Source organism: Aphelocoma coerulescens, chromosome 1A (assembly GCF_041296385.1).
Source record: "Aphelocoma coerulescens isolate FSJ_1873_10779 chromosome 1A, UR_Acoe_1.0, whole genome shotgun sequence".
Lineage (NCBI taxonomy): Eukaryota > Metazoa > Chordata > Aves > Passeriformes > Corvidae > Aphelocoma > Aphelocoma coerulescens.
Window position 1 is genome coordinate 58034657 of NC_091014.1, and position 25413 is coordinate 58060069.

General features: G+C 39.6%; 1 protein-coding gene across 2 annotated transcripts in view; it reads right to left on the reverse strand.

Annotated features, from left to right (window-relative positions):
- The window catches only part of HCFC2 (host cell factor C2), a 41337-nt gene extending 16226 nt beyond the window's left edge, over positions 1-25111 (reverse strand). Inside the window, exons 1-18 of one of the 2 annotated variants that reach the window (XR_011147950.1) lie at positions 24937-25111; positions 22955-23103; positions 22413-22573; positions 21143-21351; positions 20575-20659; positions 19474-19577; positions 18698-18886; positions 17398-17583; positions 16873-16976; positions 15703-15859; positions 14510-14710; positions 13232-13302; positions 11879-12016; positions 10378-10563; positions 5638-9940; positions 3149-3362; positions 2707-2809; positions 8-117 (exon numbers count right to left, since the gene is read on the reverse strand). Coding sequence is in view for 1 of the 2 variants with exons in the window: in XM_069002976.1 (XP_068859077.1) it covers positions 8709-8734; positions 9655-9940; positions 10378-10563; positions 11879-12016; positions 13232-13302; positions 14510-14710; positions 15703-15859; positions 16873-16976; positions 17398-17583; positions 18698-18886; positions 19474-19577; positions 20575-20659; positions 21143-21351; positions 22413-22573; positions 22955-23103; positions 24937-25102 (2418 nt within the window). In the remaining variant the exon portion in view is untranslated. Of the gene's footprint in view, positions 1-7; positions 118-2706; positions 2810-3148; positions 3363-5637; positions 9941-10377; positions 10564-11878; positions 12017-13231; positions 13303-14509; positions 14711-15702; positions 15860-16872; positions 16977-17397; positions 17584-18697; positions 18887-19473; positions 19578-20574; positions 20660-21142; positions 21352-22412; positions 22574-22954; positions 23104-24936 lie in introns of those variants that run through there. The other variant, XM_069002976.1, reaches the window with a different exon arrangement.
- Between the last annotated feature and the right edge of the window lie 302 nt (positions 25112-25413).

Sequence of the window (25413 nt, forward strand, 5' to 3'; positions counted from 1 at the left end):
TTCTTACCAGTCAGCATCCTGCTGGCAGAGCCTCTGGAGGCAATCCAGTGTATTCTGGGGCTGTCTGCACGGGTGTTCTGGGCTTTGTGGCTGCCTGTCATTCTTCAGCAGCTACGACTGAACAAATGGAGTTTTTCATTAAATGTAAAACTGAATAACACAATCCCTACATGAGCCCCTTCTGATTGTATTCTGTTTATTTCAGGCCAGCATAGCCTGTTCTTGATGTTCCCAGATTTGCAATGGAACAAAGCTGCGATACCAGCTAAGGAGAAGCTAGGAAAGATTTGGCATTTTGATGTATAGAAAGAGGCCTGACGTGATCCCACACACTTGCTTGAAACAAGCAATATTTTTCAGTGCCCTCTCTGCTGTGAGTTTAGGTTAAAGTGTTTTAAGTTTGTGGTTTATACACTATCATGTGAGCAATGAAGCTGATACTTTGTTTTTCTTTTTTCTTTCTCCTCCTCTCACCCTCTGAGGGCCAGGGACAAAACTGCAACTAACTTGCTCATTCTCTTCCTGAAACTACAGACTTAATAGTACAACACTTTGTTCCATGTCTCTCTGAAACCATTCTCCTAATAAAAGTTTGCAGGGTACTGTAGCCATGGTACAACAAATAAAACAAATGTGGTCTGAAGAAATACTTGCCTAATTTATATTAGCAGCAGCACAACTACTGTATTCTTTATTTTTGTTTAACAAATCTGTGTTCTCATTTTGCTCTTTTTAAGTATTCAAGTTTGCAAGTAGCTGAGACCCAAACCAAGAATGACCATTCCTGATACATCTCATCTGTTTCTACAAAACTGCTGTCTTTGGTCCTCTGACTGTTTTATGTGAACTAAGATACCCCCAAACTGATCTTAAGCTTGAGACAGCTGTGGCAGCCTATCTAAGACTTGAAATAGCAGTGACATTCAAAGATCCTTTTCCAAGAAAAGTGACCTTTTTTAGGTGCCTTTTCATGACACAAGCAAGTTTTACCACAGTAATTTTTTTTAAAATGCATTTTTGTGTAACTTGATCTGATACTTCTTTATAGAGCGCTTTTGGTGTCTTTAAGAGCACAGAAATGCTGTTATCTCTAGTCAAAGTGCAGTTATGAGAAGAGCTAATTTAGATGGTGTTCTTCTACATCCCATTTTCATTACAGGCATAATGGGAGATGAGGCTTTGCCTTTACCAGTCTTGTTGATGTACACATGCATTGTTAAGTATTTTATTTATTCCTCCCATCTGATCTCTACTGAATGCTAAAATATGTGGCTGGATGGTGTAGCCAGATCACAGCTGGAGTTCTGGCATGAGGTGGTACATCCTAAATACCTACTGACCCATGCTTATCTGCCTGTAGCTAAAAAATGAGCCTGAATTATGTGGGCTATTCTTTAAAGAGCTGTCTTCCTTGTACTCTGGCTGACTGTGAATGCTGTAGGATGATCCCTATTGCAGACCTTGAGGATGATGCTCATTAACATGTTGTAAGCATGGCTAGGTGATTTCTCTCTTGCCTTTGGCAGGAGAGGAAGCATATGGGCAACTGCACACACACAGAGGAGATTGCTCAGTGCAAAGCAAGGGACAGAGCCAAGGGCTAGTGTTTTCCCCAGCACCTTGCTGTCATGATAAGAGTTGGCAGCAGCCTTGCTTACAGCTATAATATTCCTCATTCTGCAGAGCTCTGTCTGAATGTGATTAATGTTCCAGTTAAGTCACGGAGACTCGCTGCCTCAGTTGTATTTACAGCAGTAAGACAACTTGCTTTTAAGTCAGTGGATTACCAAATAGTGCAGGCTTGACTTTTTTGGGGGTTTGATTTGTACCAAGTAGAAGAAAGGAAGTTTTTCACTGAAACTTGAAGTGCATTTTCTTGTATCTGTAAATGAAAAAAACCTCCAAACCTGGATGTAGATTCTAAGGCAAGTATCACTATAAGGAAACTGTATTTGATACAGGGCCCGAGCCATCCTACAGGGAGGAGCTTGATAATGTTAACTCTAATGGTTACTCTTATTGTTCCCTGTCAGACTGCTTTGGTGAAAAGAGCAGTAGTGGGAGGGTGCCTTTTGGATGTGGTACACTGTAAGACATGTAGCTAGTTGCAAATACCAACCAATTTCTCCTCTTTGAAAATCAGATATGCTGTTCTGGCAAAATAATTCACGTTTTCACCCTTTCAAAGGTGAATAATACACTTAAGCAACCGAACAGTGATCCATTTACCCATTGATCTGTGAAATTGGCATGGTAATGCACAGCACTGTCACCTCTGACCCTCAGGCTGTAGAAGTTTAATGGGAAGCTCCCTGGAAACTGCCAGTTCAGCTTGTGGTGACACCCAAGGCCCCATGCTCTTGGGCAGGAGGGCAGTTTGCTATGCACAATAGTCTCCAAATTGGTGCCAGCTGCACTGAGTTTATTAAATCCAAGTCTCCAAGGGTGGCTGTGGAGGCAGGGTGATGCAGCGCACAGCAGCTCTGAGGGAGTCAGCTACCCTGCTTTAAGAAATCTTCCAGGCAAATTTCCAGGGTCATTTCCTGGAATATTTTACTGCAGCACACTGGGCCAGGGGACCCATTTATCAGAGCAATGGCACCTGATTTGCTTTTGTGTGAAAGAAAACTATTGAGGGTTTAAATCTTCTGGGCAGAGGAGCATCCTCGGGGCTGCTAATTGAATGTGGGTGTGCCTCATACTTACCCAGCCTGTACAGCAACATGAACAGCAAATAAAATCACCTCCAACAGCACAACCAAAACTCAGTTCAGGTGCAAGGGCTGTGTCACTTGAAATACAGCTGCAGCTAAAACATTTGCAACAGCACATTAGGAGCAGTATATACTATTTTCACTTCTCTCTGCACCCTGTAGGAAGACAATCAGTCGACCACAGCAGAGCACATGCCTTGTCACTGTCAAGAGCAGCGTGGCACACATAAAGGCTGCTGGGATGCACAGGTTTGTTCTGCACTGTCCCACTCCTCCTTGGCCCCAGCCAGGAAATCCAAACCCACCAGACACCTGAGCTCCCTGTGTACTGTAACATCCTGGGAAAAGCAGCCTGGTGAACAGGGAGATGCCAGGAGCCAGCTGACAGGAAAAGCTAAGCACTGAGGGAAAAGGGACAGGATCTGAAATCTCACCTCCAGCCAGCTGGAGAGCATTTCTGCTGCAAGGAAACAGGCTCCATCACTGCAGGATGAGAACATGGGAGACTGCAAAGCCTGGGGAGTGCTGCAGCAGAGGACAAGTCTGCTCTCACTCTATCCAAAACCACAAGCAACAGCCACGTTTTACAAGGCAAGCAGCTGAAACTCATCCAAAATGTCTCTGGAGTAGATGCAGTGGGATCAAGTTCTGTACACACCAGAAAAAGAAATATTGACAATAACTGGCCATTTTGTGTTGTCTGGGTTGATAGCTCCCATGTTGCTTCAGATGGCTGTAATGTAAGTAGCTGAAACCTCAAGCTGTTAGATTGGTATTTCAGGTCTTTTTCAAGACAGTCATTTCAGAGACTCCAAACACTTTTCTTCTGGAGCAGGCAGCATTTAAACTCAACACAGGAGAAAGTCTCTTCCCTACTGAGGCAAAGTACAGTGAAGGAATAATTAGAAAACTGCTACTAAAAAGAAAAATTTGGGCTATTTGTTAATACTGCTCAAAGTTACAAGACACTGCTTGTATCTAATAGCTTTTTGTTAAAAGAGAATTACCAGCACTGCATGCATGAATGATGGTTATTCTAAAAGGCAGTTAAGAATCCCTGGCAATAAACATTTAAATGAGTGAATGGAAACAAAACAAACCCAGGATGCAAACAAAACCAATGTTTTGGACCTTCTAAAATGGCATATGCCCAGTGTGCCTCTTTTAAGAATCACTGTGAAATAACTGTATATTGATAACTTCCATGTGTGGATAACAGTATTTTATAATTTCAACAGATACAGAAATAACTCTCTGAACACTAAAACACACTGAAATGCTTCGTCTCTTTTTCTCTTTGAAGATACCACATCCAAGCCTAAATTTTCATTTTTAGGAGCTGCTGTACCAGCTTAGCAATTATGTCAGATATTAAAAGCAGATGCTTGTGAGAGGCAAGAATCCCCTAAAAAAAAAAAAAACAAAAAAAACCACCAAAAAAACGATGACAGCAAACTATGCCCAGCCCCAATCTGGGAGATATTTTTGTTGTTCCTGTCAGGACTGTAAGTCCAACAAGTACCATTAAGTACTTCAGGCTTTTGAAGGATGTAGGGAACAGACCAAGTTGTAATTTACCACATTTATAATGCCAGGTTTTCAGCACCTAGCATGAGGCACATAAGGATGGAGTAAGACAAAGGGGCCTAGTAGCTCACATAGAGCTCTTGGGCCTTCCTGCCATCCTAACCCCTCTTCCAGGGGCTCCAGGTGCAAGACAGCAATTCTCTGGCTGAGCCCCACCACCATTCATTCATGCTGGGATCCAGCTGGGAGCAGCAGGTGCAAGACTCTATGGATCAAGAGGATTTATTTTAGCTCATCTTCCTGATACTTTCATCTAACTACTGGAAATTCTAATAAAAGGGATCTCCACTTCCACGTCAGTGGCAAACACCCCAAAATTAAGATCTCACTACTATTAACAGGAGGAAGAACACACTCATTGCTCAAACAATGCCAGCAGTCAGTGCTCCACCCCTGTCCTGGGAATCTGGAAATGCTTCAGTGTCAGAACTGGAAGCCACAGAATAAAAGCCCTGATGTTTAGCTCACTAGAAATATAAAGATACCCTAGGGACCAGCTAATGCTATAAAGAAAAAATAAATAAATCTGAGTTGTTTTTAAGATAAATTCATACAGCAAATTCAAATTTGCCTTCAAGAGAAAATAACTCCTACTCTGAAAATCTTATTAACAGAAAGAAAACAGCACAAGGGGATTCTCCACTGATGTTTTAGGTTTTCCCATTTGTTTTCCACTAATGCAAGAATCACAAGAAACAGGACAACAACCACTACTACAATAGCTGGGAACACAAGGAAGGAATCAATCTGAAGCAGACAGCTTTTAGCAGTTTCTCATGTGAAGTCTCTTAAGGAGGTCTAGAAACAATCCAACAGACCTTGCAGTTCACTTGCTCCTCTCTGCTCCCAGCAACACATGCTGCTTATTCCCACAAGAGCTCCCCACAGCTGCCATAAAAGGTTAGCAACTTGCCCCAAGATGGTGTCATTTTGAGCAGAGGTGGACATGAACACAATTCAAATCCTTGGCAGGAGCCTTCTGAGCACGCTGTGTGCTCACACATCTTTTTAAAAAAACAACAAAGCAACACCAAACTCTCTGTCACTCACTCTCAACAACAGCAACATGACCCCTGTATAGACAGGGGAATTAACCTCAACATTTCAGTTCAGAGGCCACAGCCTGCAAGGCACAAAGGCATGGAAGGGGGCAGAGTAATGGTGAGTGCACACCAACTGCAGGAGATGGGGCATGGGTATTGGAAAACCTCAACTAAGGAAAAAGCTCATGAGGTAACCAAGAATTAACTTAGGAGACAATATTTATGAAAGAGTAATAGTATTATGACAGTGCTTCTCACTAAAACCTCTTCCCCAACTCAACAAATTTACTCACTCTTTTCTTTGCATCAGAAATTCCAAGTTTGTACACGTACACCTCTTGAAAAAACAGAAATTCCAAGTTTGTACACGTACACCTCTGAAAAAACAGAAATTCCAAGTTTGTACACATACACCTCTTGAAAAAACAGACACACTTCAGTATTTACAATGCATTTGATAGGACAACCACTTTATTACAAAGAACAAACAATGCTTCAAAATAAGACTAATCAACTTCTTTGTACAAAATGTCAGTTTCCTTGTAGAGGTCATTAAGTAACAGGCTGTAAGACTAAGTTCACGTCAAATTCGCTATCTTGAAATACCAGATAACAACAGTAATACTTATTACATCTTCAGAGTTTATGGCATGATCATGTGCTCTACTCCAAACTACATTCAAAAGATATTGCTATAATTACTTTGAAAACACAAAGTGTAGGTTATTGTTCACTTCATTTCCACTTTCACAAGAACATTCTGAAGATGAAGCTGTAGCAGTGTCTGCCGTAACTGGCACGACTGTCCTATGCTTACACAGTCACAACCTCCCTAAGGAGTTTAGTAAACCTAGACATTTCTACAATATGGATACTGTAATCTGATAGATTTCAGCTTCTGTTACATCTCCTTTAGCAGTATCTAAAATAAATGGATAACATGGAGTCTCAAAGAGCTGGTGTCAACAGTCTTCTAAACTTTAAAATCGAACAATCAATATTTGTCTGATATCTAGTTGATAGGCAAACAGGTGGGATTTAGACATTATAAATACAGTTCTAAAAACAGACCACAAAGTGTATTTTACAGTGTGTACCACAATTTCAGTTTAAAGTAAAACTGTGAGCAACTGAAGAGTTGCATATGATCACTCTTCAACGTCACCCAACTTGGACAAAAAAGAGAAAGTGATGTCTTATGTCAAGTCAGCTGAAGAAAGCACACTCACAAGGAAATGATACTTTCATTGAAAACACCACAGTTTTACCCTTTGGTAGTCGTGACATACCCACTGAAAAAAGAAATTGTGCAAAGCATGTGAAACCAAGTGCAAAAAAACTCCACCCAGACACACCCAACAGGTTTTATTCTTAAATAACAACTCTACAATCACAGCTATCAACCAACAAAATCAAAGCCACAAGTGTTTTTTTCTAAAGGCTTCTTTCACAGTACTAATAAGAAAAACCAAGTTCTATTCTTCTAGTTGACAGTTCATGTGTAATGGTACTTAAGTTATCAGACAGTATTGGTAGTGAGATCCTACCTGACAAAATGGACCATTAAAACACAAATATCTTAAAGCCAGTTAACTTCAGGAAAAGTCCTATACATTCATACTATAAACACTGTTTAAAGTGAAACTGGGATATCTGTCATTGTCATAAACACATGATTTTTCTCTGGAGTCAATCCACATGTGTTACTCCTGTGCCACAATTAACACTATTATAGCCATTTATGGTCCCCAGCACTTTCTAGATGCTATTGTAGCATGTGATGCATTGCGATAATTAAGGCTGTATCAGCACTTCGTTACAACCCTGATTCTCAGGGTAGCCAAAACTTGGCTATTAAATCTGCTCTGGGATACTTGAGCTGCTAAATCTCTAGTATTTTAGTGATACTTCTCCCACCAAACCAGGCACATCATTGATTTTAGTTTCTATATTTACAAATGCTCTTAAGACAAATTTAACTGGAAGAGGCAAGAAATTCTACCTTGATGTATAATCTTTTGGCATTTGGGGCAAAATTAAAGTGCAAAGTATAAACTTCATTGCACAGTATATAATTTAGATTTTATTTTAAAATAAATCTTATTTAGGTGCCTCAATCTATTCACCTAGTGACCTTGTCCAACTCAGCCATTTTCCTCTACACTTTGGTAAACATAGTTTTATATATAGATACATAAATAGCATTTTAAATGTTTACCTTTATTTCACTACTGTGAACAAATTTTTTCTTTTCGCATAGGAATGGATCCACCTATTCCTAGAAGTAATGCTTGTTGATTTTATCAGCTAGCTAGTTAATGTAAAATGATGCATAGTAAAAGGGAGATACTGAACTTGATTGGTAGAATATATTGGTAAAGCAAACAAGCACTTAAGAAGATTAACTGGAATAAATATGTTGAAAGTTGCCATATAATATGTGCAAAATTGCTTACCATGTATTCTAAACTTTGGTTAAAATTTTCAGATTGAAGTTTTACAGAAACATTATGGAAGCAACACAAGTGATTATTAACACAGGAATGAGGTAAGTTATTATTAGTGCAAAAAGCAAGCATATGCTAAAGGCAAAGCATATGGATTAAAAAAAAAAAGGAGAATGAATCTCATGGAAGTTTTAATACAAGACCAGAAAGGTCTCTTGTAAACATTGGTATTTACAAGTTTAAGATTTGTACAACTACAAAAGAATAATTATAAGTAATAGTAGTGCATTTACAATGAATTTACGTTTTTTTGTAATAAGAGCAATGGATAAGTTTATCTTTTTCCTTTTAAATTTTCAGGGGATATCTTTCAAGATTAAGATATTTGTTACAAATAGTAGAAAAAATCATTTCTTTACAAAAAAAGTATATATTAAAATATTTATACATTTTAAGTTACTATATAATAACTGGAAATTTTTGCCTTGTACTCAGGCACCACAATGAAGAATGTGGTATAAGGAACTGAAACCAAACAGAATTTGCTCATATACCAAATCTTATGAATTATCTATGCAAGATCTGTAGAAATCACGGGGAATCTACCTCTAATACTACTGCTTGTGCCAATTCTTTTATTCATTTTTAATTTGAAACCATATTATTACATTTTAACTATCACTACCAAGAAGAGCTGCTGGATAGAGTGTGATCCTCCACCCCACCACCTCTGATATATTTTTTATATGATACTCATACCTGAGCAAGGCTCTATAATGTTGATGTGTCAAACGTAAAAAAGGTTATATATTTTTAAGGTAAAAACAATGCAAAAATAAAGTATTTGTAGCATTTACAAATAGTACAAGAGTTACATTAAACACTACATTCGAAACTTGAGATTTATTAAGTCGTTTCTACTTTGAGCCTGATGTTTTCATGTCTGCAAAAAGAAGGAGACATTGTTAAATGTTTCGTAATTTCACATGGTGTACACAGTTAAACACTTTCAAACAAATACTATTTCAGAGTTCTGGGATACAGCTCATGGTCAAAACCCCTGCCAGCTAAAGGGTTTAAGCAGCATTGGAATAGTGAACATCATAGAAGACAATTTCATTGTTACTCCCCAACTTAGAAAAGCACATACTAAAAACCAAGCAGTGGAGCACTCAACAGGTGGGTCCCAGCCCACCAGCTGAGGTCAGCTACCCCCACACAACAGTTCCCTGCTGCCCAAGGGGGTGGGCACTCTGCCCTTCCTACCTTCCTCTGTGCCCACAGGACCTCTTGCTGAGCAAAGCCAGCTCCCAACAAAGCTAGGCCAGAAACAGGAAGGAGTGGGATGAGAAGCTGGCAAAACTCGCTTTGAGACCCTGGATTGGCTTACTTACAAGGTGAGCCAGAACTGACCAGGCTAAAACTAATCGTTATTTTCAGTGAATCCATTCCCATCCCCAAATCATCATGAACCAGTACAAATTCAAGGCCAGGGACACGAAGACAAAACCTCTTCTGCCTGTGATACAGACTTTAAAGTGTACATGCATCACAAAAATGCACCTTACATCACCTGGTGGAATTTTTTTTTCATTTAGGAGGCTGGAAAGACTGAAAAAACCCCTGATGGCACTGTATGTCATGTACATGATGAGCATTATTGGATTCCTTCTTATTAGATTAAGAAACTTTTGAGTTGAAATGAATCCCAGGGAAGTAAGAAGCAACAACTAGAATTGTGCTAAACTCCCATAAGGAACAAAACAACATTTCAAGAAGTTCACATGCAGTGCTGTGTTGGTTCTGGAGTCACAAAGCACAGCTCCTGCCCCACTCAAATGCTGTATGTGACAGTGACTTTACCTTGGAGCCACCGAACCTGCGTGGCCGGGCCGTAGCCTCTCTCGTTCTTGGCCGAAATCCTGAACACTATGGCAGGCCGGGAGGTGTAATCCACGTGGGCGTTGGAAAGCTGGGCAGCAGTCACTATACAGGAGGTTTTAAGACCACAGTATATCCTCATAAACACAAGTTGACTTGGATTTTCCTGTAATTGTGTGGAACGGATGGCTAAGTAGGCAGAATATTCTAAAATATTTCCAGAGGGTGAAGCAGGAGGCTCCCAAGAAAGATGAATACAGTCGACACTCTGAAGAAAAAGAGAAAAATATGATAGTATGTAGCTAACCATAAATATATAAACAATATAAAAAACCCCCAAATTCTAAAGATTATGTGAAAATTCTAACCTATCATCACCACTCTGGAGATAAGGATGTCTTTCGACATTTTTTTAAGAAGTGTGGTAAACCCCTATAGATCTAAGGATGCAAGACTAGAAAATCACGGGGAAACTATCAGATGATTGAATGTATATCTGCTAACATGATCCTTAAGCCTTAAAATAATTATTTTTAGCAAATATCTTAAAGAATATTATATCAAGGAGAGTTAACCAAGTAAGCACTGGGCACTATTTTATATGACAATTTTAACTTAAAAATAACCCCAACAACAAACCAACTCTAACCAAGAGTTCTGACCAGAATTTTAAACATCAGAACCAGAGTTACCTATATTTCTCACCTTGGTGATTTTGACTGTTGAAGGAGCTCCAGGAAAACCTGGAATGCATGTCTTGAATTCACTGATTTTACTGAAAGGCCCAACACCACATCCATTAATTGCAGCAACTCTGAACCTGTACACGGTGCCTGGAAACAGATCCTGTTTCTTAAGTAATCTGTAGTCTGGTACATCTGCACCTTCCGTCTGAAAATAAAACAACATTTGTGTTAATTTTAAAAATATTCTAGACACAATTAGCCTAAAAATGTATAAGGTGGTAAACTGAGATTAATCTCAGTTTAACTGAAACTGAAAATCTATTTAATACTGTTGTACTTACATCAAAATTTATGAAAAGGTTTGGACTGAGGCACTATCTCACCTCAAAACAGTTGATCTAAGATGCAATGTGAGGCTACCTCTCTAGACCAAAAGATACCCCATTTATTCAGTCATTTAAATGAAATTGCACCTTGTGGTTACTTTTACTCAGGAAAGTAAAAACAAAGTAGCATTTACAACTACATAAGTTATGATTTAGTTAACATGATCTTCTGTCATAAAAAAAGAGTTTTATTTCAAAACCAGTTATTCCTAAAGTTAGGAGCTGCAGTTCAATGTGCAGGTAACCAAAATGTTTTTAAAGAAAAGCACTGTAAGTTAGTAACAAATAGCTTCCTGGAACATTGTGTGCTACCATACTTCCATGATTAAAATCTGCATTGATGCACCACTGATAGAGTGGAACTATTTTCCTTCTGAATAATGTGTAAGAACCACAATCAATGTAAACAGTGTCAAATGCACTGTGCTCTTTAAAACTAAGACATACAATATTTATAGTGAAGCTTTCAAAGAAAGGTTTCTGTTATTTTGTTTCTGTCTCAAGAAGACATGATTTTTGTTTCCAGTTCACTAGGACATCACTAATTTACACTTTTACCATCAAAACTGTTAGCACTTTTGCAAGTTTCACACTCATAGTTTTCATGTATCAACTTACACGTACAAAACCTTAAGTTAGAAAGATCTAATACAAAAGATTCTACAGTTCCAGATCTAGTCTTTTTAAACAGTGATGTCTTACTAGTATCCTTAACAATTTTTATGCAAAGATTCTGGGAACAGAGAAGAAACAGAAACATTTCAATGCTGGACTGAAATAACATATTAAGAAATTGTGGGGTTTTCAGTTTTTAAGAATTTTTATTCACTTGAAAGTTTAGTAAGTTTAAAATTGTTTCCTAAGGCAAGAAATAAGAAAAGAGTTAGCAATAGCAAAATAAGATATTTTGTGTTATCATACATTAACAACAAAAGAAAATTCATCCAGTTTAGGAAATAGTAAAAAGAGGTCAGAAAAATACATGAGGAACTACTGGTCATAAAATACAAAACTCCTACAAGCACCAGCATCTGCTGCAGTATCAGAAAATCCCACATTTTGTTGTCAACTGTATAAGCAACAGATTCTGAAACAGGTATGTGCAAGTTAGGTCAGAGAAGAACCAGCAGCTACCTTGCTATTGATGTTCAGTGTTTCCTCAGGCAGCAAGTAGAACTGGCTCACCACAGCACTGTTGTTCTTAAAAATTCCCACATCATACCACCGGCGGTCCCTGGCTTTCACCGGTGCCGGCGGCCTCTGGGGAGCTCTCTAGTATTTGAAGAACATGTCATGTAGATTACCCATACTTCAATGCCATGGAAAAAAATTAAGGCTCTAGTTTATTTAAGAGACAACCCCCTTTTATACCAGTGTTACTTTCTTATGCTTCAAATGAATATGCATGTGTTATTAAAATACCGTGCAAAACCAACTGGTTCTTATAATTTACTTAGACACAGTCTGTCATTTAAAAAGCAACAGCTGGGATGTCACATCTAATATTCTAAACAGGGAGGGGAAGAAGTTTAAGGCTGTAGAACTAGGTGTCCGTAGCAGCATGTAGTTGTGAGTTAATTTCTCTCAGAGGTCAAGAAGTTTCCTAAGGTGGTCCAACATCAGCAGCTCCCCCTGGGGCTCCGCTGTACCCCAGCCCCACACGTGCTCTTTGTCAGGCACTGCGGAACTCGCCTGCAGCTGAGAACAGCCCTCTGCTGTGGCGCGGGGATGCAGGGCGTGCAAACTGCTCCTGACTGACCCAGAAACACAGACTGCCTTTCTCGCTGGTCTCCAGGCACCAGGGAGGGCACTTGCACAGTCAGGTGCCCAGCACAGACAGGCCAGGATCCTGCTAGCATGGAAATGGGGCAGGAGCTGCAACTGCTCTTGGCAAAAGCACCCCAACCCTTTAGTTGCAGCTGCTTCTCCCCATCCTTAGTTCCTTGCTTTTGGTGGCAACAGTTGCACCTTGGGTTTGTGTATTAAGTTGTAAGCAGGTGAAATAGGAAGCATTTACTTTTTCAGGCAGTATTTACAGCTTGCATAGTCAGTCCCCATCTCCTCTAGGGAAAAACATCAAGATGTCAGTTAAGTTACGTTTCAAAACTATAGAATCAGCAGCTAACACTAGTCTGATCTAATACATACTTCATTTTAAATTCAGTTGTGCATACAGAAAAACTTTTTACATTTGCACATCATGCAGCAGAGACCATTCCACTGTGCCAGTTGATAAGAATGATTCAACAGCTGAAACACGTACTTGGATCTCCTCCCAACTACACAACTGCTCCTCAGAGCCACATCAAACCCACACAATGCAATTAGTTTTACAACAGAAATGTTTACCCCTGAATTATTCACTTCAAGCTCAAAATAAACATTGCTTTTCTTTCAGAAATACAATTAAAGGAGAACAGAAGAGCCCTTACAACTAATCAACAGAACAATAGGTGAAGCAATTTGATAATACTTTTTCAGACTTACAGAGGAGTGTGAATCATTTGTCTGTCCAGTATTGACCCTTGCTGAAGGCATGACGTAAGCAGTTTCAGCAGCTAAAAGCAAAAAGTTAAATTTAAAAAACTCAAGCAGTAGAAAAATTTTAACACAAAACCCACAGAGTATGAAAGTTGACCTTAATAGCCATTTGCAAGCATTTGTTGCACAAGAACATCTCAGACCTCTTTTGCATGCAAGTTCTATTTATAACACAAACTAATTTTGGCTTCTGTCATATTCACAGAACAATTCTGGGAGTCTGGCATTGGAGGCTGCCACAGATAATACAAACAGAAGGCAGGACTCAGAAAATCCTAAAAAGTGACAGGATTATGAAATCGATATAAAATATTTGCAAACAAATAATCTAAACACCAGATTGAGGCACATACTGGGGACATTGTATGAATAGTCTAAGTGTGAAATCTTAATTTGATGGCATTGTTTCTGACATCAATACAGTCTGAATTTTGAACATAAGCAGTTAACCTATAAACAATCCTGACAACTGGGAACAGAGCATTAATTAAATTTAAAATGGAATCTTATAAGAGAAAAAAAAGATTAAGCACATAAGTAACACAATGAAGTATTAGTATTCTATGCTTGTGGTCCTGGGTTTTGCTTTTAAAATATAATAGTGCTTGGTAAAAATTATACTATGCACACAACATCAATATCAGAATACAGTTCTTTAGTTAACACTTAAAACAACAACAAGCACAGCCTGTTGATATTTGTCAAAAACAACACTTGAAAAACTACCCATTTATTTTCTGCACTGCTGCTTATTTTGGATATTTCCAGCAGACTGTGAAGAGGCCAGCACATCTGACTAGCAGTGAGCTGGCCACATTAACTGGCCATATTCATTACAGAGGTCAGTTGCTTAAAATCAAAATCATCTAAGGTTACTGTTTTAGTCTTTTGCTGACAAAACAGACAATCACTGAATGAAAATAAATGTGCAATGGGCACCAAAACTGGCTGCCACTGATATTTAGAAAATGGACCTCTGCATAAATGAAGATTTTTCACTTACAGGAAACATGGTGATTTACAAATGCATAGAAGGAATATCCTGATTTTAAAAGATGTATAAATGCTAGCAGAGGTCATCCAGGCTGCACAAAGTCTTCAATGCACAAAGCCCTATCTATATCCCAGGTACTACTCAAGACGGGAATCCCACCACACTAGAGGAACTCTGATGGCCTTAGAAATATATGGCTCAAAATACAGTATGTGAAACACATTTCAAACCTTCAGATTTTGAATTGAATGTTGTTAGTGAAGTTTCATCTTTAACAACTGCCCCATTTGTACTTGATGACTCAGTTTTAACAGCCTGCTGGGTTACCATAGTTTGTGTGCTGGAGACAGTACTGGATACAGAAGCATCAGGATTTACAGTTTGTTTGTCCAAGTCATGTAATTCACCTACATTTGCTGATGTCTGAGCACCTTAAAGAAAAAGAAAATATTAGCCAGAATTCAATATTGATAACAGAACACATCTCAACTTGATCTAATGGATTTAGTTTCATTTAAAGCCTGAGTTTAGTTCAGAATTAGGTTAGAACAGGTCTGATTATATTGATTGCTAATGCTTACTTTAGGTATATAACTGAATAGAAGTCTGTCTATACAGTCATAAACAGATGTATGTAAACAGATATTTTAAGCTTGCTGTTCTTTATGTATTTGGTCAGCAAAAAAAACTAATTTAGGAAAAAAACTGCACTAAAATAAAGCATCCACATAAATCAGTATCACAGATTAGTAACAATCAATTTAAGAGATTAACCCCTGTAGAAGTCTGTTTCTCATTCAGCAATAAGAATCAAAATTTCTACATCTAATTAAATTACACTGTGAAGAAAATAAAAATCCAACTACCTATAAAATACATTGAAGTAAAATATAAACAGATAAGGTGATTAAGCCTGGATTCACTGCACTGAACCTAAGGCACTTCAGTGAAATGCATAAATCAGAGCCTTGTCATCTTTTATTTCCTCTACAGTCAGAGAGAAACATGCTTCTCTCTACACTGCCTGAGATTTTACATCAGCCAATAGCTTTTCACTGCTAACAGACAGACACATTGTCATTTTGGAATTACTATCACCATAATGTTGCAAAATGTTATCTGTCCCTTTTTATTTGATGCTAAAAATGACTATTTATGTTTAAAGAGACACATTTGCCATCATAATAAATGAATATATTGAGAATTTCATGTGCCTTGCAACACTTCAAACAAGTTAAGATTTTAATTTTCTTCATATCTTCTAAAAATACATTCAGTAATAACTAACACAAGTTGAGTTTTTTAAACTACAAAGGACTCTTAAATAATTTTAAATTACAAGACAGAAACAATCTTATTTTATGTTTTTGAGATGAATTTTAACTCTCACTTTTTAATTACTTTTTTTCTATAGTCATCTTACTTGAAGTACAAACAGGCAAAAGAGAAGGGGCATTTGATTCTTTGAATCCCGTAGCATCTGCGTGGTTTTTCACAGTCTCCTGTGTAACCTTGTTTTCAGGTGCTGCAACCTTTTCTTTTCCTTCTACTTTTGAATTGGATGAAAGGGAAACTTGGACCTAACCAAAACAACACATTTGTAAAACTGCAAAGTTCAGAAATTTCAATTGCAAGCATGGCATGAAAATGCTTGCTCATAAACAACAATACAAACTCCTCCAACAATTCCCCCTACTACTTTAAATTAGACCAAGAAATCAACCTTTCAACCCACCTTACCTTAGCCCTTATAGAACAAAGACTCAAACACTGAGTTGACTTGGAATTGTCCCGGACCCACACTAAATTTTATCTGAGAGTAAGCTCATGTTCTATTTTCATTACATGGAAGTTCATTGCTGTGCACATTTAGTCTACTGAGGGGACTTCAGCAGATGAGGAAAATCCCAATGACAGAGGCTTTCAACATTTGCTTTCCTGACATGTACTTGAGATATTTCTACTCTTAGTGAAATTTACAGTATTTCTACATGTGTTTTCTCCAGGAATACATAATGGATCCCATACAGATCTAAGACTTTACACAACTAAGAAAAGGTCCAAAGTTCTAAAAATGGGATCCTTTAGCCAGAGCTTGTCCTCATTCTTTCTGTTAAATTGGCAAAATAGCGGAACGTACACACACAGACCACAACCAGACAGATAATAATTGCATTTAACCTGCTGTAGGAACTTACAACTAAGCAGACTAGCATAAAACTAAACTAGACCAACGAAGAAGGAATATGCCTTATTCCTTTTGCTTCCCACATTAATGTCACCAACATTTTCAGGAAGAATAATATTCCTACTGGTGTCAGGCTCCCAGTTAGCATTGTGGAAGGCAATACACTTGCAATTCCTTTCTTCATTAACAAGAAAAGGACTTGAAAGACTGTCTCTCAATCCTAAAAGCAAAAAGTATGTAAGAAAACAGACAACTACTTCAGCAGGTGTCTTTTTGTTTTATTTGGGTTTTTTTTTCTAAGATCTAAAAATTATGCAGGGAGTTTTAAAACTGAGGAAGTATTCTGGCAGTTCACTACCTTCCCATACTGTTTTGACACTTAAGCATTTTTCAGTTTACACTTACATTATTAGGAACGAGATTATTTGTCTGGCTGGGATGATCCACCTTCATTTCTGGATAAGGGACACTAGGCAATGATTGTGGACTTTGATGTAGAGAACAGCCACCTTGCATGTAAACAAAGGAAATTCCCATCAGTTATGTAAAACTTCATATTATGATGGTTGAAACCTATTTCAGTAAGGAAGAGGGAAGCCAAAGTTGCCTGAAGGAAAACGTTGTTGTAAGTCTGAAATGAAACTGCAGGCTAAACAGTCAGATAAAATCCCTTCCTCACTGCTTCCTTCCTCAGATTGTGGCCAGCATTCTACAAATACCTTCATAATTCAGATAGCTGGCCAAAACCAACAGAAACAAGTGAAAGGGGAGTTTTCAATAATTGTGATGCAGGCATTTGGGGAATAACCAAAGAAACAGTGTCTCTCTCTCACAGAACGGTTCTTTAAAAAACAAACTCATATTTATTACTTATGCCACCCTCCAGTCTGCCTGTTCACAAACATTAGTGTAATGTGATCTGACTGCTACCTTGTGAACTCAGCACAGATGTCTCAGGAACGCCAGTACCAGGAATTCCAGCCACCGGTGGCACTGGTGAGTCAGCATGTAATTGAAGAAGATATCCTTCAACTGTAGGGACTTCATCCCACTTCAGTTGAAAAGAGTTGGTTGTAGCTCTAATCAGTTGTACCTGTGATGGTGCCAGAGGTCTCTCTACAAGAAACCAATAAAACACAGACAGCATGTTAGAAATTGGCCCCCCTTACCAGTTTATTAAATATCTACATATTGCAAGCAAAATCTTTTTTCACTGATGTACAATATACACCAGATTCAACAAGAAACCACTGTCAAAGGCGGTAAGTCAAGTCAGAGAATCACAAAGTGTCTTTTTAAAGTGTTCAAAAATGCTCCAGTTTTGGTGCTTTGTTTTTAATGGTTCTTCTGCTGCCAGTAGGTCTTTGGGTTGTAGCTACATCATCGAAGGTATTACAGAGACAGGACTTGTGCTTTCCTAAAATGCTGCAGGTAGCTCTTTGGCTCCTAAAGCTTTACATATTCCTCTAATTCACAAATTATTCCTCTTCCTTTTTGCTTGCTCTGTGTAGCTGAAGTGAGCTTTCCCTCTAACTTCTGCACAGGCTGAAGCCTAGACATGATTAATGCCAATGGCATTGCTCCTCTCACATGCCTCTATGCCTGACTAGGCTGCAATCTTCAGCACATCCCTCCCCTGCTACTCTTTTCCATTTTTTGATTTTCTGAGGGAAAAATGAAATGGGAGAAAAAGAGTTCTAGTCTAGTTCCCTCTCTCCCAACACCATCTCAGTGTCCTGCCATCTATGCAGCTACCAATGAGTGATTAGTGCTCCAGAATTCCCCTCACCGCCAGGAACAATTTGGGCCCTTCTTAGATTGAAGAATATCTTTTTGCAGTCCAAGAGATGAGGAAGCATCAGCAGCAATGATCCCAAGAGAAGAAGGGATTTGGTGAAAAAAGTACATAGTAGCAGAAAAGATCACTAAAAAGAGAGACCAGGAACCCTGAGTTTAGGCAAAACAGCCTTTAGCATCTTGTGTCAACTGACTATGGCATGCAGTGCAGAATTTAGCACAAAGTTCTTTCAGCAGCTTTAAACAAGCCTTTCTCATTTTTTCATTTTAAGTAATAACCTTTAAACAACCAGCAGTGAAGCACGATTTTAAGATAATCTTAAAAATGTAAATAATCTTGGAGTTTGCTACAGGTTTAATGTTCTGACCATCAATCATGCAAGCTTTCCATATGTTAATAAAATACACAACGTATTATTTATTTCTGACTCACCAGTATCAAGGTACCAAAGATCTTTGCAGCAAACTTGATTGTTCCAAGCTTTTCTGTAACCATCTCTACCACTCCAGATATACAGACGAGTGCCAACAGCTACAGCACAGTGTCCTGCTCTTGGCCCTGGTAACAAGTTACTTTTGTCCTCCTGGCAATCTGAGATCAGACCTATCCATTCTGTGGTATCTAGTAAATGAAACTCACAGCATTTAGTTTCTAGATGTTTTCCAAAACAAGAAATAAAGACATTAACACACTTAACTGCTCAGAAAAAAATGAAAATAAATCACCTCTGTTTTTATAGACAACTGCATTTAAAATTGAAATATTACAAAGAGAAAGTCACTTTCCAATAAGTGTGCAAGATAAAATCAATTAATACAGGCTGAATTTTCTGACCTCTGGTTATCTCTCTCAGGCAAATAGATCAGAAGTTGAGGATTCAGGGATAGTACTATCATGCTTAGAAAAACCTCATTTCAGAATTTGTCTCTTGTGTTCTTCTACAAATGAAGAAGGAGCATTTACATTATTTAGTATTAAAGTTATATTAACAAATATTTGCAGAAGCAAATCTGCTGAATCTTCAACAAAAAATAATAATTAAAATATTACTTTTCAAGTAAGATGCAAAAAACGGGCAACTTCTTCAGTCAGCCAGGATTACAGCTATGTATCTTAAACTTTTCTCAAGGTCTTCAAAAGAGTTACTCTACTCTGTTAAGAAAATATTAATTCAAAATGCCCACTCCCAGAAAGGCAGAAACACTAACCCAAATTAAGGTAAGAAAATGAACCGGTGCATTTCCATTCACCATCAGAAGCAGAAATTTCACCTCCTGCTGACTGTGGAACCCATCCACCAAAAACATACATTCTGAAATATAGGAAAAGAAAAGAAAAGCCAGTTAATATCCAGATCTGGTGCATGTGCTCTCTCAAACTAGGACAAAACAGAAAATTTCCAGTGTTTTACAGTTTTGGTTCACAGTAAATTTTATTTGTATCTACCCTCTTTATGAAGTACTGATGCATACATCTACCTTCTAAAATTTTTGAGTAAATTAACTGATTGAAAAACCCAACCACACAAAAAAATCCTGGAAGCTCCTCAAGCAACTCCTAGAAGTGAATACTGTAACATTTAACAAACCACCATACTGCTAATGCTCTCCAAAAATCACACACGTACAGCAGAATTTCTACAATCCTTTACTGCAGACCCCTCAATAAGTCATGCTAAAATGACTGGCATCTAACTCAGATATCAAAATCCAAAAATATAATGCAGGCTACAAACTACTAATATTTTAAGTAAATAATAAAAAGCTAAGCTGTTGCATCAGAAGATATTAAGCTTTCATACTTCTTTACCCCCTTGCCTCTTTCTCCTCACACCAGCTTGTAAATTGACAAAAAATGGACTGAAACCCATGTTTAAAAATCCATTTTATCAATACTACCTGCCAAAACAAACCATACTGGCAAGAAGCAGAGTAATGAGGAGCAGACTACAGAAAAAGCAGCAAATAGTTTGGCCTGGAACTGGTTTTAGTCTTTGAGCAGTTTCTTTGCATATCTACCTCATCTGTGTCACACACACAGAGACACTCAAGCTCACTCCTGACAGAGCTTAGGCCCAGCTGAGGCTGCCCCAGAATGCACAAAGAAGCCCAGAAAGCTGCTGGTGGGTTGGGCAGATTGTCCTGCTGCATGGAAACACTGGCAGTTTGATACCCTTAACAGTGGTACTGAAACAGCAGCAGAAAACTATTCTACAGGGCTGATGTTTATACTGAGCAGTAGTGGATAAGCATCATCATTCTCCTACTAGGTGTACCTTTCTAGAGTTGAGCTTTTAACAACAGACATACTTGTTTCCTATTACATTGGCTGTATGGAGACTGCGAGGAAGTGGTACTGTCCCTTTGGTTTCTGGTCTTGACCAGGTCATGGTTTCTAAAAGAAAGAGAACAAAATCCTCAAAAAAAAAAAAATCTTGTTACTATGTATTTCAATACCTGGATTTTAGGAGGGAACATACCTCTAATATTCAGCAAAACAAAATGCCACCTTCTTAAGATGGCTACTTTAAGAAAAAAGGTGCAATAACAAGCACTTGGAACTTCTTTTAAAAAAACACAGGAAATACTGAGAAACTAACGGTTTATCAAAAACATATATTATGGTTTCACTATGGTTATTCAATTTTGTTCCTTTAGAGTGCCTTAAAGACTATGATAACCATCTCACAGTGTACCTGAATCAGGGAGGATAATATATGCAAACAATGCTGTATCTATTTAATTCCAAATATTACAAAAGGTTAACACTGGTGTAAGTCTCAATAATATCTGCACCACAGCATGCCATTAACCATTCTATATTGTAATTTTTCCCCTCAGCCAGCAAGCACTGACTTCTGCTGGCAAACCAACTCACCTATGTCAAGTTCCCAGAGATCATTAAGCCGACAGCCACACATCCCTCCAAAAATATACATCTTTGGGCTTCCCACATCTTTTCTGCAGTACACAATGGCTGTGTGAGATTCTCGGGGAGATGGCAAGATTCCTTTGGTCACAGGAATGCTCCAGCCAACCACTCCAGACCCATGTTGCAGCTCCAGTTCATAGAAATCATTTAAATATCTAGGGTATTATTGTCAAAGTATGAAAAACTCACTTATAAGCATGATGACAAGTGCGCTTTAAACCCTGACCATTTCCAAGTATTACAGACTTCTGTCTTGGGAGGGTGTAGAGTTTTAAACTCTCAAAACATTTGATGCATTGTGGACAGTACCAAATCTGGATTTAAACTGGATTTAAAACAAAAAAAATTAACAGTTATAACTTGTTGCCTCTAAGAAAACACACTCTCTTATTTGCTACACTTTATTACATGAAAGAAACATTGAACACTGGAAAACAACATTCCTTGCAAAAATTGCTACATATGGACACACTTGCAACAAACTGCAAAGTTGTGAGAAATACATGATGACAAGAGATAGTAGAGATTGATTTCTGCAACTCTAAGGCAACAAAGGTGAGAAGAAGCTGTTTGTTTTCTCGTGCCTTCAGGCTGGCCAACAGACAATTACCCATTTGTTGCTGAATCTATCAGCAAGTTATTTTTAGATAATGGTCTTTGAATCTTGGCATTCACACCAGATACCTCTTGTTTACTGAGCTTAAAATTGCCAGTTTATAGCTCAGTGGATATAAGTGCTCTGAACTGCAGGTGAATGTGGATATAAAACTTCAGCATTATAGCACAGTTTGCTGACAATAAAGGCAACTTCAGCTGTTACTGTAAAAAATTTCCAGATGAATTCATAACTGTTTTTCACAGCAATGTAGAAGAAACATCCATCATGAATTCCCTGATGACTCATGAGACTTTGCTGATTGAGGTAATTCTAACAAACAAGCCATTCTTAAAAACATCACCCAAAATACTAGGAAAAATACCAAAGCCTACTCAGGTTTCCCTACAGAAGTGTCAGAGGTGTCAGTCAGTGTTCCATATTGTGAGATTAGCAGAAGGAATATTTAAGCTTCTTCGCATGTAACCCCTTCACTGCACAAATAATCCAACTTAGAGTGCTTGGTATGCAGGACAGCCTGCCTAGAATGTTCCTTTTCAAAGCTGTCGTATCTAGTAATTTGTTTTTAAAGCCATTAAATTCAAAGAAAAATCAGCATACCTGGGAACGTTATTATTTGAATCTTCACTTTCATTTGCCAGGCCACCAAATAAATAGCACTTGTTACCATATAAAGAAAAGCTGTGACCAAGCCGAGGACAGGGTGGTGATCCATTTGAAGGAGCTTGAGGTTTTACTTTTTTCCACAGCCATCGACTTGCCTTGAAGACAAGAAAAACATATTCAGAAGTAATTTCATTTATAGTCAGCCATAACAAATAGAATTAATATAATATTAACACTTGTATATTTTCTGAATTATTTTTAAGGGAATGCTGGGCTTTTCTTAGGACATACATTAAAAGAGCCATGTAAAAGCTAACCTTAATAAAACATTAAATAGTTTATACTTTATAGATGGAAGCCTCTATTTCAAAGTTATTTAGAATAAACTTTAGATTCTGAAGAGGGAAAAAAATCTTTCTGAAGAAGAACAAAGCCCATCTAACTTTCCTGTGCAGTTGGTTAAATAAAATGTGTTTGTTCATAAACAGATAAATAAACTAGTTCTGAAAATCAAAACATTTTCATACATTTCCTACCTGCAATTCATATAAATCATTGCTATATCTTCCATATTCAACCATTCCTCCAAAAACTAGTATTCTGGTACCATCACAAACAAATCCGTGTGCTGCACAGCCTGGAGGAATATCTCCCCTTACAGCAGGAAGGAACCACTGATTTGTAACTACAGTAGGAAAAAAAAACACAAAACCAAAAACCAGAAAAAAAGGATAAGAAAAATATTTTGAACATTGAAACATGTACTTTTAAAAACCTCTGCTTTCTAAAGAATTACCTTTTACTTGCAGATAACTGTGAATGGGCTACTTGCTTCACACTAAGTTTTAAACAAATTCTTATCCTTTTTAATAAAAAGAAAAGCAAACACCTCTATCAAACCACTGTTACTCAGTATATGAATGAGCCCATGAGGTCACCGTAACTAAGTCAGTCATGAAGGGTAACCCAGCAATTTAATAGACTTGCCAAGAATAGAGGCTAATGGGGAACACAAGTGCAGTTCCACACAAAAGAGATAACCACGCTAACTCAGAGGGAGCTAGCCCTAGAAACAGAATTATTAAAGCTACAGCAGCATGGCACTGTGCCTGGACTTAATAGCCCTATTCAAAATCTAATTACACTGTTCTGGGACCCATTTTAATATCCACAGAGCGCCGCACTGATACGCGGGAGAGGAGAGGCACAGAGTCAAGAAAAAGCAACTGTCTGATCCAGCAGCAGCATATTGGTGTTTAAAGTGTTCTGGAATTTAAGAATTACAAGGGACAATATCTTCTTTTTCCTACACTGTTTTGTGAGCATGAAGAGGAGAAGTATGAAATTAGAAGCTTCCAGTGAACGTTGCTGTAGGGGATTAAGATGCTCTCACTGTGTGCCAGCTCCTCGAAAATCATCACATGCATAGCAAGGGCCATGGATGACATCGCACACTCGGGCAGCTCAGGTCATAACCCTGCGTCTTAAACCCCAGAGAAAAAAAGGTCAGTTTGGGCCAAACACTCGTCCAGAAACTGGAACAACTGAGTCATGATCCTTTCTGTCACTGCTGCAAAAGCGAAATACCTAAAGCAGAAAGTCTGGGCAGAAAAAAACCAAAAAGTCATGATCAGACTCACTCAAAAGGCACCCATCAGAACCTCTGTTCTGATAGGAGTTTTCTTTGGATTACTTCTCAGAACAGAAAGGTTAAGAGATTTTTTTTTCCTCCTCCCCTCAAAAAATGTGATTTAAGCACAGTAGATTTTGAAGCTATCAGAGAAAAATCTGCCTGGAAAAACCTCAAGCAGCCAACACTGGCTGACTGAGAAGCACAGATCAGTCACTTAACTCTCCCGTCTCGGCCCAAACCCTGAAATTACAAGCAAGTTTTCCAGCCTCATTCAGCGTTCCGTACAGTAACTATTTAGGCGTCTGATCTTTCACAAATAATATCGGTCTCGGGCAGCTTCCTGTTTGGAAAGGCTCCCGATGCCAACATGTTCACTTTTCCAAACAAGATTCCCATTCCAGCGCGTCCAGCTCTCGTGAGCCGCCGCCACCAGAGGGAAGGAGGGGGATCCGGACACTCGTGGGGACTAATCCCGCCTGCCGCCATTCAGCCGCGACCTGCCAGGGGAGAGAGGCTCCGCACCCCTGCGCGAGAGCCGGGGAAAGCAGAGCAGACCGAGACGCACCGGGAGATTCTCCCGGTCGCTCTTCCCCAGGGAGGACCACTAACCCCGCAGCACCAGCCAGGGCGCAGCACTACCCCAGGGAAGACCCCTGGCCCAGGCGTATTTCCCGCCCCGCCATTTCGGCTCCAGGCAGCTCCTCAGCCTGCCGGCCGCCCCCTCAACCGAGCCTCCCGCGGGCAGTGCCGGGGGAGGGCGGGAGGCCCAGGGGGGATCCCCGGCCCCGTGCGGAGCCCGGTGCCACCGGCGGTCGCAGACGGGACAGCCCCGCCGCTGTCCCCCCCCGCCCCGCCCGCCCCGCGGCGCGGCCCCGCCCCGCGCACCCGTGTTGTAGACGTGCAGCTCGTCGGCGATGCCCTCGTTGCCGCCGCCGAAGATGATGAGCAGCTCTCGGATGGCGACCGCACGGTGCCCGTGGCGGGAGCGCGGCACCGGCCCCGTGAAGGAGGACACCCGCCTCCAGCTCAGCCCGGCGGCGGCCGCCGCCATCTCAGCGCCGCTCCCACAACGCACCGCGCGGCCGGGGCAGCCCGCCGGGGAAGGGGGAGCGCTGACGTGAGGGCGGCGGGTCCGTGTCCCGCCCCGCGGCCGCCTCCGCCGCAGCCCCGGCTCGGCACGGCCCCCTCCGCTCCCGCGGAGCCCCCGGGCTCGGCCGTGCTCCGACGGGAGCCCCTGTGGAGGGGCTTCCCGCCTGCAGCGCACCCCGCCCGAGGGGTGCTCCCTCAGCTTGGGGCACCCGCTCTGCCTCCGAGCCCTCAGAAACGTGTAGCACATTATGGGTTTTTTTTAACTGGCTAGTG